The following is a 12,250-nucleotide window of genomic DNA, read 5'->3' on the forward strand; positions in this document are numbered from 1 at the left end:
CAGGGTCATGTATAGCCTAGGCTGGCTGGAACTTAAGTCCTGTCTCCCAAACACTGGGATTACAGGTATGTGCCACCATGCCTATGCCCAGAACAAGTGAACACATTTCAGCTTTGAGATGCCTCCACTGCACGGACTCTTCCCTGACAGCCCCTCTACCCACCGCCCCGGAGTCACAGGTATCTGCAGTGAGAAGTCCTACTTACATATCGTTTGGCTTGGAATGACCCTATGCTATTGAAGATCATGTTCAAACAGCGAGGAAGCAGCCCTCCTTCCCCCGGAGAGCCAATCATGGTGTGAGTTTTTCCACTTCCCGTCACACCGTAGGTGAAAAGCAGACCTATGGCAAGCGATAATTAATAGCACTGATAATGCCCCTCCCACAGGGATTCTATGACAAACAACCCAGAGGGACATTCTGCCCTGAGAGCACAAATGCACATCTTTATGCATTCTCAAGGCATAGGAATCCTACCATTCTTGCCATGAATGAGGTCATCCACCAAGGGACTTGCCACGACATCGAAAAGCTCCTTCTGGGTGGTATGAGTGCCAAATACCTGCTTAAATGAGTACTGAGTCTGGGGAGAGGGAGAAGAGGAAAAGAGGGAAGTAGGGAGAGAGGGAGAGAGAGGATTTGTTTAAATGAGTATTGTACTGAATCTGTGGATTTCCTGTGTCTAGCAAGGAGCACTGTTTATCACTACAGTGTTTGTGCAAGAACATGTCACATGTCCACACACAAAGAAGAAAACATGAAGCTCTTTCAACTTGGAAGCAGTGGTCGGGGTGGAGGTGTGGAACTGGAGGTCCGACTGACTGTTCCTTTCATCGATGAGAAACCGGATTCCCTCTGTGGACATTTCCAGTCTATTTCACAACCACACAAATCATCTCAGGAGGATGCCAGGTAGAGATGGCTTCACAGTCCTCAAGTTAGAGAACTTCCAACTCAGCCTTTAGACTGAGCCCCTAGACTGATTAAGTGGCAAAGCCATTTCCAGTGTGATGCTCTCTCGATTATAAACAGTACCTTCTGCCAAGAGACAGTGACATGGTCATTCCCACCAAATTTCTTATTTATACATACTTATTTGCACATTCTTGAAACCTTTTTAATGTGTTAAGTCAACAAGTCTAGCTGGGTAGCAGTAGTTTACCTCGCTCATGTAGCTCACACCTATAATCCTAGCTACTCATAAGGCTCAGATCTGAGGATTGCAGTTTGAAGTCAGCCGAGGTAGGAAAGTCCATGAAACATCTCCAAATAACCAGAAAACACACACACACACACACACACACACGCACACGCACGCACACGCACGCACACACACGCACACGCACGCACACGCACACACATAAATAAGTGAAGCTGTGACCCAATTGCTACAGTACTAGCCTTGAGTGAAAAGGCTAAGGGACAGCACCTAGGCTCCAAGTTCATTCTCTCTCTCTCTCTCTCTCTCTCTCTCTCTCTCTCTCTCTCTCTCTCTCTCTCTCACACACACACACACACACACACACTCTCTCTCTCTCTCTCTCTCTCTCTCTCTCTCTCTCTCACACACACACACACACACAAACACACACAAAAGCAAAATAAAAAGAAACAATTCTACATCTTCAGAGATCCATAAAGCCTTCCTAGAACATTGCTTCACGATCAGTCCATTGAAAAGTACAGCTGGTGCACCTCAAACAGCTTTTCAATGACATCATGTATACACACCAACATACAATAATGAAACCTGAAAAGGCCTAGCAGCTAGTGAAGTCACAAGGAAGTGCCATGCACTCAAGTATCTGAAGACTTTACTGTTTAGATACATGTGATACAGACACTGACCATTGAGCTATAAACGCCTACAGTATTCAGTACAGAAGCACAAGGCCATAGTTCTGCAGCACACAGAGGTTTGCCTAAGTACCTCCTGTGATGTTCACATGGGACAAAGTACCCAGGGATGCATTTCCCATATAACTGTAAACGGGTCAGATCTACAAAGGAGGTGGTCTAGTGCATGGTGCAGAAGACTAGCCAGGTGAGTAGGCTGGACCTCAGAGGATGTGATAGGTTAAGCTGAAACCCAAGGGTAAGGAGCAGTCCAAGCTAAGATCCAAAGGAAAGATTAGTCCCAGAGTTCTGGTATATCCAAAGGATCTTAGAAGATTGAATGAGAGCTGGGTGCTGATGGTTTTAAGTCAGACCCGGCAGCAAAGTCATGAGACTTATCTCCAGTTAACCAGCAAAAAAAAAAAAAAAAAAATCCAGGCCAGGAGCGGTGCCTCAGGCCTATAATCCTAGCTACTCAGGAGGCTGAGATCTGAGGATCAAGGTTCAAAGCCGGCCTGGCACAAAAGGACCTGAGACTCTTATCTCCAATTAACCCCTAGAAAATGGGAAGTGGGGCCTGGCTCAATGGTAGGATGATAGCCTTGAGCTGAAGAGCTCAGGGACAACGCCCAGACCCATGGGTAGGGCAGCAGCCATGAGCTGAAGAGCTCAGGAACAGTGCCCAGGCCGAGTTCAATCCCCATGACCCACAAAAAAACAAAAAAAAAGCCAGAACTGGAGGCCTGGCTCATCTAGTACAGTAGCAGTGAGTGAAAAAAAAACAAAAAACAAAAAAACACAGGATTTGAATATATATATATATATATATATGGATAGTACTAAAAGAGGGTGGAGATAAACAGAAGACAGGTTGAACAGGAATTTGCTCACTTAAGGACTTGTGCCTTGAAAGGTTTGGGACAGGCAAAGGATAAGGTCTCATTTATATTTGACAAGATTATTCTGGCAGCTGTGTAGAAATGATCAAAGACCAGGTCCAAGCAGGCTCAGGCTCAGTACTGATGGCATTGTCAAAGAGCTGCTAGTTTACCATCCTCTTAGACATTTAAAGCATTGCTGCCACAGCGCAACCTGTATTAGCAGACTCATCTCACTGATCAGATCAGAAAGCCATTCTGTTACCTACAGTCATATGATCAGATTAGCAAGCTATTCTCTGTTATCTAATGTCATGGTTGGCTCCATCCAGCACAGGCTGCACTGTATCCATGGCTGAACACCAAAAATAATCACCTGCTTCTTCCCAACAGAGTATAGAAGCACTAGCTAGAGAGATAGGAAAGGAATGCTTCCAGATAAAAACTTTAGAGGTGACCTGACAGTATCTACAAATGACCTGGATATGAGAAGAGCCAGTGGAAAACAGATTCCAGGTCTGGCCAGAGCACTTGCATAAGGATGATGCTATCACCAGTTGAAAAGGTAAAAGGATATTATTTGGGGGGTAGGGGGAATGCCAAAAAATGGAGGGACAAAGATAATCAACACTTGAAGCCAAGGGAAAGAATCCCAGCCATAGACTGGCTCAGTGTTCACAGGCTGGGGGAAAAGCCAGGTGTGGGGCAGGAAGGTTGCAGGGGTAGGCAGGCAAGAAAGCTTCAGGAAGGCAATGCTGCTGAGATGAGGAGAACAATGGGAAAGCATCAAGGGAGCCACAGGCTGTGGTCTGTAGGACAGTCACCTCAGAGGTACCAGTGGCTCATGCCTGTAATCCAAGGTACTGAGGAGGCTGAGATCCAGAAGCTCATGGTCTCAAAGCTATCTCCAAAATAGCCAGCAAAAAGCCAGGGTACAAGCAAAGCTCACGTGATAGAGCAGCAGAGGAGCAAGCACAAGACTCTGGAGTTTAAACCCTAGCACCAGCAAAACAAACAAACAGAAAGGTAGAAAAGATGCGTGGCAGCCTCAATTAGTCTTCTTCCCTCCCCACTCCCAGGTCGGGTTCTCTTCAGCATTCCTGACCTTCACCTCACTAGGTATGAGGCCTACTTGTCCTGATGAAGATGCAAGGTCCATAAAGGCACTGTCTTAACAAATCATCGTTTAAACTCTCCTCTGACCTTTAGCCACTAGGTTAGGGTAATGTATATTACAATGCTTATAGTGAATTCTACACATACACACACACACACACACACATTTTTGTTGCTACTGTTTATGTATCTAGGCTGGCCTTGAACCTCCCAAGTACCAAGATTACAGATGTGGGCGAGTCTGAACTCAACTGTTTATTCAGTTTGCTCAGTATTTTGCTAAATACAAAACACACATTCCAGGTACAGTGGCAACAGCCTAGGTACTTGAGAGGCTGAGGCAAGGAAATCCCAATCTGGATATCAACCTGAGCTGGATAGTGAGTTTCAGGCCGGCGTGGGCTACATAGCAGGACCCTGTCTCAAAAACAGAAAATTAAAACAAAAAACTTCCAAAGTCAATACACAATGCCTCCTATCAAATGTTACTCCAATCTCTACGCGTATGAAACAACACAGGACATCACATTATTCACATCAAACTGCTTCTAACATCGGCTCTGAAAAAGACACAGCGTTAAGAACTGCCTGGAAAGCAACCTCCAGCTCTAGAACACACAAGGCAGAACCCAACCCTGCCTCAGACGTGGTGGCTGGCCTGTGTCATGAAGTCTGCGAAACTCCACGCGGAAAGCCATCAAGGCCACAGGCCAAGCAGAAATAAGCTGGTCCAAGTAAGGATGAAATACCTCCTTGTAGTCTCCGCTTCGGATGAGTCTGTAGCCCTCGGGGGTATGAAGCTGCACAGTGGTATTGTTGATCACTTCTATGCAGCACTCATGGTCAGGGAAGCTCAGCGGGCGCACCCTGCAGTACACCTACAAAACCCAGAAAGGTACTTGAGGGAAGCTGGCATTTGCCTGGCTACACTTATGTCCATCACTCTCTCACTCACTCATTCATTCAACACACATTCAGTTTTTCTACTTAAGAAAGCTATAGAAACAAGTCACCGGCAGCAAAAGGGCCACTCAAAACTTATGGAAGACATTAAGGATGAGGGAAAGATTGAATAAAATCCATTTCCATAATCAAAGTGACAAATGGCAACACTTCTCTCCACAATTTTATCATGCACAAATAATAAAAGCATCCTTTAACAATTAAATAAAACCTCTCACAATTCTTTGGTATTGGATGCCAACTACAACACTACTGCCCAAACCTGCCACTTACTATAAAAGAAGTAAATAAAGGGAGTGGAGATTTGAGAAAAGCCTTCTGTGCATAGCACCTGGTGACTCCACTTCTGCCTCACAGCAGAAGCAGCTGTTGTGTGCAGTGGGGGCAATGGGGCACTCACAATGCCTTCTCCAAACAAACTAACCCTCTTCTATTTGTCATTCACAGAGCACAGGACACCTCAGGTGTACTAAAGACACAACCCTGGTGTTGGTGTGCAGAGGGAAGTAGATCCGCTCAGCTATCTTTCAACTGAAAAGGAAGTTCCCACGTCTGAAATAAGTGAAGGACTTGCAATTATGAGGAGGCATAAGCTGAACTGCACTCTTATATATCAGACTTAACAAATGCTAGTTTGAGTACTCTCCCGGAGAAACATCCTCAAGCTCCACACACAGGTGGGAGAGAACATGTAACCAAGCAAACAATCTCCTTGTCCAGAGAGACATGACCCCAGCTGAAGATTCTGGACTCTACTCTCTCAAATTATAATTGGTTACAGGTTTACAGTCAACAACTAAAAGCTTTTACAATCAAATTAGCTTTTACAGGCCTAATGAATCCTATAGTGAAAGCGAATTTCCAACAATCTTTTCATAACTTAACTGAGGAAACTCAACCAGCTATGTGTACTTAGACTCCAGTTTCTTCCAATCTCTTCTTCCTGCCCTTCCAAGCACACAGGGCTGGAGGTGTGGTTAGGTGAGAGCGCCTATCAAGTGTGAGGCTAGGTTCAAACCCCAGCAGCACCATGCATACATACATAAACAAAGCAAGCACGTACTTTAGGCAGAAAAGAACTTAGGAAAGATAAACCCCCGGGAGACCTTACCCCAACTGGGTCTTTCAGGTTAGTTTGGGATCCTTTTTTCACTAGAGGTTTCCGGGGTGTTTTAGCTCTCCTGGTTATAAATAAAAAAAACATTCCAGTTCAACAGTAACATGCAAAGCCTCAAGATAGTTTATACAGTCAACCTTCTTAGGAATTATTTATATCTCTTTAGCAGGTCTAAAACACTGCACTATAAACAACATGAATAACAGTAAATAAACTGTTTAGAAGAACATGGCATCCAAATGTAATTAAAGTTTGGTTTAGAATATAGTTTTGGTATTAAATGTACCTAGTGAATTTATTAGTCCTAGATTATAAATAGCTTGTTCATGTTTTCTGTTTTGTTCTCCTACTGAAGCTTGAACTCAGAGCCTTTAGGACTCTTGTTTGGCTTTTTCACTTGAAGCTTGAGCTCTAGCAACCGAGTCATACCAACACTCCCAGCTTTTTGGTAGTTAGGTGGAGGTAAGACTCAAAGGCTTTCCTCCCTGGGTTGGTTTTGAATTGCAATCCTCAGATCACACCCTCCAGCTAAGATTACAGGTATAAGCCCCAGGTGCCCACCTTAGTTTGTACAATTCCATGAGCAACAATTTTAGTCAGTATAAATCTGAGCTACATATAACTACACGGGCACACACACTGTGTCTGTCACATCTTTACTAAGCCAGACCCACCATCTCAATGAATTACAGACACGCACACACACACACATACATGTGAGTGACATCTTCCATCGAGATTTGTCTAAGGGCTGGATGTTCATTTTGACAGCACTTGCCCAGCATGCACAAGACCTGGGTACCATCCCCAAAGCTACATAACTAAGTAAAATGAGTGGCTTTGTGTGTACTGTATGAGATCATCCAATGCTCAAAACTATTATGTTTCACCCCAAAAGAAATGTGGGTGCAAACTGTCAGTGCCAGGCTCCTGTAAATAGAGGCAAATGAAAAAGACACTTAGTTCACCGTTTTCCTTTCCTACTTGTATCTATAGGTTGCCTAAGCGTGTAGATGGGGTACAGTTATTGACTTGGACAGTACATTGTTCACATACTTGTTTCCTAGAGGAAACAGAAGCCAATGGGCATGGGCCGCGGCTCCCTGGGCGGTGGCCGAGCTGGGGCCGCGTGCGGGGAGCCGGCGGGAGGCGCCGGACCCAGGCAGGGCCGGCCCGCGGAGCTCAGTGGGGAGCCAGGGACCGGACCCCAAACCGCGCCCCTGGGCGATGGCACCCCGCGAGAGCGGGCGGCGGGACCCGGGCGACCACGTTTCCCGACCCGCGAGGCCGGGGGTCGAACCCGCGCCAAGTTTCCGACTTGAGACGCTGAGGGACACCCAGCCCCCCCGCCCCGGCCACCTCCGGACCCCGCCAGCCTGGGGCTCCCCGAGTCCCCCCGGGCTCCGGAGCCCCTCGCCGGCCTGGACTCTCGTGCGACCCCAGAGTCCTCCAGGGCCCCCCGCCGGCCTGGGTCCTCCGGCCAGCCCGACCCCGCCCCCTCCGGGGCCCCCCGCCAGGTACTCACGCTGGCTTCATGGCAGCAAGCTCAAGGCGGGCCCAACACGCTCGCGGGACGCCAAGGCCGGGCCCGGAGGGCTGAGGAAAGACCGCGACGCCGCGATACCAGGGACTGTGGCTGAGACGCCCGGCTCCGGAAAAGCCTGGCGGCGACGCTGCAAGCCCAGGTGAGCGCCCGCCCGGCGCATTTCAAACGGACCAATCGGCGCGCCCGCTCTCTGGGAGGGGCGGGGCCTTCGAGGAGGTGCGGGCGGGGCCGGAAAGGGCCCTGGTCTCCTAGGCGACAGCAGGGGGCGGGGCTAACGGGAGATCTGGGGAAACCGCAGGGAGGAAACCGCAGCGACGGGAGTGATGGCAGATAGGGGAGCGGAGACCCGGAATCCCAGCGCCGGACCAGCCCCGACGGGGGCACCGAGCCCTGCGAACGTCGCTGGACGCTCCCTGGAAGCGGTGTTCTGGCTCTGGAGTCTGTTCGTGGGCTGTGCTCAGCCTGAGTAGCTTAGGCCTCGGTCATCCCTGGCCCCCCTCCCATTCCCGAGGATGACCTTTTTTATTGTCTCGGCCGTGGGCCTTGAACTCGGGGCCTCTTTTGCTCGAGCACCACTTTCATCTTTCCTGGGTAGTTTGTTGGAGGTAACAGTGCCAGGGGCTTTTCCTGCCCAGGCTGGATCCTCAGATCTCAGCCGTAGACCAGGGAGGCGCCAGCTCCTGGCATAATGGCTGTTCTCTATTGCAGTTCTCTGTGGAATTAGAGACCAGACTTCAGGAAGGAAGACACTTGGCCAGGAGTAGAACTTGGAAAAGATTCGACCTTTGAAAGGATTCGACATTTTCTTCTCTCACTTTTGACGTGTTTTTATTCGAATTATTCATAGCCTTCCTCCTTCCTCCCCCCCAGAACAAATGTGGTATATTAAATTTTTGACTCAATTTTTTAAAATATGGCTCCCGACACCCCCATGACAAAACACACACACACACACACACAAATGTCAGGTATTTAAAATTTTTGATTCAATTATTTCAGTGGGGGGAAAAAAAGACAGTGGGAGGGAGGAGGAAGAAAGGAAAGGAAGTCTGACAAAGTTGTGTGTCCTGCATTTTGACCCAGCCCATGGAACACTTTGGAAGAATATTTGCAGACACCAAAGGTCCCTAGATTCCATTTGGAGGCTTACTGATCTGCAGAGATGGTTTCAGGACCCTTCTTTTAGTCTGAAATTATGGGACACAGAAAGCAATTAGTAAAGAATTCTACCTCAGGACCTTCAAGAATGAAAGCTGAACCCCATCTAGTGGAAGAAAAAAATGTACTCCATATTCCAAGCAGACATACATTCATATGTTCATGTGTGTCAATACAGATACATATATATGCTCATTTTTATTGTGCTCTTATCACTTGAGAACTGAAAGGATGTTTGGTTTTTGTTGATGATGGGACTTGAACTCAGGGCCTGGGTGCTGTCCCTGAGCTTTTATTATTTGCTCATGCTAGTGATCTACTTCTGATTTTCTGGTAGTTAACTGGAAATAAGATTCTCATGAACTTTCCTACCTTGTCTGATCCTCAATCCTCAGATCTCAGCCTCCTTAGTGAGGGTTACAGGCATGAGCCACCAGTGCCCAGCTCACAAATATTTCTACCATGGAAAAAAAAATATTCCCTTGTATGGCTCCTATATTACCAGTCACCTCCCCTCCTTCCAGAGTCACTTCCCTCCTTCCAGGCTTTGACAACTGCTTTCTCTGACCCTCCAAGTCTTTTCCACAATGTCTCTTTTCTTTGCTGAGTAACATTCCACCCTGAGGCTGGGGGATTATGAGTTTGAGGCTAGCCTAGGCTACATGTGGAGCTCTTGTCTTAGAAAAAAAAAATCCTGGGGCCTCTGATAAAAATTCAAACTCCAGTAACCCCCCATCCCACCATCCCTCTCTGCCATCGGGTGTTATGTACCACCAGTTTGAGCCTCTGTATGTGAGCACATTTTAAGCTGAAAATGATCTTTGAGATACTTTTGCTCTGTGCTTGGGAAGAAGCAAAAGTAAACTTGCAGAGAGACCCACTGACTGACATGAGGCCATGGAGTGACCATGTCTGGCCAGAAACACACCTGTCTGCATTAAAGCAGACATGTTACAAAGGGACCCAGGGCTGCCCTTCCACAATCACTCAGGAAGGAATTTCAGGAAAATTCCAGAACTCTTCAGCTGTTGAATCATCCCCGTGTCTTCTTCTAGGGCTAAACACTGCCAGGAGCAAGTAGCCGGATTCCTAACCCTCCAGTGGGACCAGCACCTGCTGGCCTCAGGACCTTGTTACTGTCACCTTCTTCCTACACTTAGCCTCTCCTCCAAGCCGCCATGGATTCATTCAGCCACCCAATTTATTAGCCGTGACTTTGCATCCGTCCAGCCAGAAGGCTGGTCCCAACAAGACAGACCATTCCAGGTTTGTTCTGACCCACGTCCTGTTTCCTTCAAGGACCATAGCCTGTGTGCCACGCACTAAAATGCACGGGCCAGTGTCCCCCGGCATGCCAAGCCCAAGGCTGTTTCCCATCAGTGAAGGGATATATTGGCATTATAATGGGCACAACAAGACAACTGCAGGATAATAATCTTCACTATTGTTTCTCAGTTGAGGAAAACTGGGCATTAGTGGGTGCCAGAGGAACACGTCAGACAGTGTGTACCACAAGGGGTTATGGTGAGGAAATCTGGCTAATACTCAACTAGCCTGTGACGGAAGAGTTTAAATCGTAATAGCAGCACTATTCTTCCTTCCTTTGTTCCCCCCTCCTACCTTCCTCTTTTTTTCTTCCCCACTCACTCCCTCCATCACTTCCTTTCTTCCTTCCAGGTCTATCATTCTGGTGAGACTGGAGCTTGAACTCTGAGCCTCCCACTTTTCCCTGGCTTTTTCATTCAAGGCTGACTACTATGTGAACTACAGCTCCACTTCCGGCTTTTTGGTGGTTAATTGGAGAATGGACTTTCCTACCCTGGTTCATTTTGAACTGTCATCCTTAGATCTCAATTTCCTGAGCCCCTAGGACTACACGAAAGAGCACTGACTATCTAAAAATCCATAAGACACACAGGAGGGGCACTTTGAAAACCGAGTGACTCTGAGCAGAGGCCTGCCCTGCTCTTTCCCTTCCCTAGGGCAGGAGGCCCTAGGGAATGTGGACTTTCTCCCAGGCTCCCTGAGACCCACCTGTGCTTTCTTAGGTCCTCCTGGTGACCTGAGACCTGAGTTCAGGTACCTATGAAAGATCTCAGGAAAAACTCTGCTATATGAATTCCATTTGTATTTTTTTTTCAGGGGTGAGTGGGTCGTGAGGCTTGAACCGCTTGGGGCCACAGCACCACTTCTGGTTTTCTGGTGGTTAATTGGAGATAAGCATCTCATGGATGTTCATGCCCAGGTTGGCTTTGAACCTCAGTTCTCAGAAATCTAAGCCTCCTGAGTGGCTAGGATTACAGGCGTGAGCCACCGGTGCCCAGCTTCCATTTCTACTTTTAAAGAGTGATATAAAAATCACAAGGGGAGAATCCTATAACCAATTCAGATCAACTTAACCCTGATTGAGACAGTAATCATCCGTCTGTCCAAGATGATCTGAGCCCAGGTTCCCCTTTAAAACCGCATGTACAGAATCAGTGCACATGAACTCAAAAGTACCAAGGCACCAGTCTCGAGGACCACGTGTGTAAGACAGTTTTTGGTGGGCTGGGGAGTTGCCGCTTAACACTGGCACACGCCACAGACCACATCCGGCTGAATCATGTTTCTTTTGTATGTAATTCTGGCTCAGGATTCCGATACAGAGCAACTGAGAAATAAATTATGCTGCTGAGGCAGAGGATGATGCACAGTAGCAGAGCTCCAGCGATCTGGGGGAAGGAGAGGGGCCTGAAGGAGGCCAGGAGCCACTCCTTCCTTAGGGTCTTGTCCAGCAGGATGGCTTCCATCTGCATGTGTGTGGCCAGGATCGCACACACATGAAACAGCTGGTGACTGTGCCCTGCATCGAAGACAGAGAAGGCCTTGCAGATGTCACCAGTCAAAAGGAAGGGAGCTCAGTGTACCCCCTTGGGATCCTAGTTACTCAGGAGGCTGAGATCCCATGGATCAGAACTATCTCAGACAGACAAATTTGTGAGACTCATCGCCAATGAACGAGCAAACAAAAAGAGCTAGAAGTGGAGGTGTGGCTCAAATGGTAGAGTGCCAGTCTTGAGAAGAAGAAAAGATATAAGCAAAGAGTATGAGTTCAAGCCCCAGGTCCAGTTCAAATAAAATGATTAGGACAGGCAAAGACATAGAGGGAAGAGACTCATTTAACAAACTGCCAGTTTTCTTAAATTGCAAGCAGTGAAGTGTAGTTACTAAACATTTACATTACACTTAACATTCGTGAAGTATTAGTTTCCAGATATTAAATGACTTTCATGTCCATATTGACATGTTCAACACGTCACGTGACATGTTGGACTCAGCTCCCCCCTTCCTTGTTCACAGGGGATTGGGGCAGACAGGGGTTGTGGGTTTTGTGGCTAGGAGAAAAGCCCAAGGTCCAGGACCAGGGACCATACTGGGGGGTGATCAGACATAGGGTAAAGAGGCCACACACTTTATAGGCCATACTATAATTCCTATTTAAATACTGGGATTTGAACGCAGAGCCTCGTGCTTGCTAAACTGGCACTCTAGCACAGAGCTATACCTCTAGTCCTGCTTTTTCACTGGCTACTTTGAGAGAGGGTCTCAGTTCCTGCCCAGGTGTGCACTTTACCAGTGACTCCCTTCCCATG

At 47.6% G+C, this 12,250-nt stretch overlaps 3 protein-coding genes across 13 annotated transcripts in view; 1 reads left to right on the forward strand and 2 right to left on the reverse strand.

The window, feature by feature from the left end:
- Kif23 (kinesin family member 23) overlaps positions 1-7,583 on the reverse strand; it is a 27,509-nt gene extending 19,926 nt beyond the window's left edge. For all 4 annotated transcript variants that reach the window (XM_090321829.1, XM_090321828.1, XM_090321827.1 and 1 more), the window contains exons 1-5: positions 7,437-7,583; positions 5,906-5,975; positions 4,581-4,709; positions 479-584; positions 207-343 (exon numbers count right to left, since the gene is read on the reverse strand). In XM_090321829.1, coding sequence (XP_090177955.1) covers positions 207-343; positions 479-584; positions 4,581-4,709; positions 5,906-5,975; positions 7,437-7,447 — 453 coding nt within the window. In that variant the 5' untranslated portion in view covers positions 7,448-7,583. The remainder of the gene's footprint in view (positions 1-206; positions 344-478; positions 585-4,580; positions 4,710-5,905; positions 5,976-7,436) is intronic.
- Positions 7,136-8,359, forward strand: LOC150044155 (uncharacterized). 2 transcript variants are annotated; one of them, XM_090321839.1, is made up of 2 exons: positions 7,136-7,596; positions 8,166-8,359. In XM_090321839.1, the coding sequence occupies exons 1-2, from the start codon at positions 7,139-7,141 to the stop codon at positions 8,179-8,181; spliced, it is 474 nt and encodes a 157-aa protein (XP_090177965.1). In that variant the 5' UTR covers positions 7,136-7,138; the 3' UTR covers positions 8,182-8,359. The 2 variants fall into 2 exon arrangements, 1 of the variants encoding a protein (XP_090177965.1); XR_016533231.1 differs by lacking the exon at positions 7,136-7,596 and adding an exon at positions 7,740-8,062.
- A 62-nt stretch (positions 8,360-8,421) lies between these two features.
- Paqr5 (progestin and adipoQ receptor family member 5) overlaps positions 8,422-12,250 on the reverse strand; it is a 31,310-nt gene continuing 27,481 nt past the window's right edge. For 4 of the 7 annotated variants that reach the window (XM_090321834.1, XM_090321832.1, XM_090321835.1 and 1 more), the window contains exon 8: positions 10,634-11,460. In XM_090321834.1, the coding sequence (XP_090177960.1) occupies positions 11,219-11,460 (242 nt within the window). In that variant the 3' untranslated portion in view covers positions 10,634-11,218. Of the gene's footprint in view, positions 8,645-10,629; positions 11,461-12,250 lie in introns of those variants that run through there. The other 3 variants (XM_090321837.1, XM_090321838.1, XM_090321831.1) reach the window with 3 other exon arrangements.

Source organism: Megascapheus bottae, chromosome 30 (assembly GCF_031878675.1).
Source record: "Megascapheus bottae isolate mThoBot1 chromosome 30, mThoBot2.hap1, whole genome shotgun sequence".
Classification (NCBI taxonomy): Eukaryota; Metazoa; Chordata; class Mammalia; order Rodentia; family Geomyidae; genus Megascapheus; species Megascapheus bottae.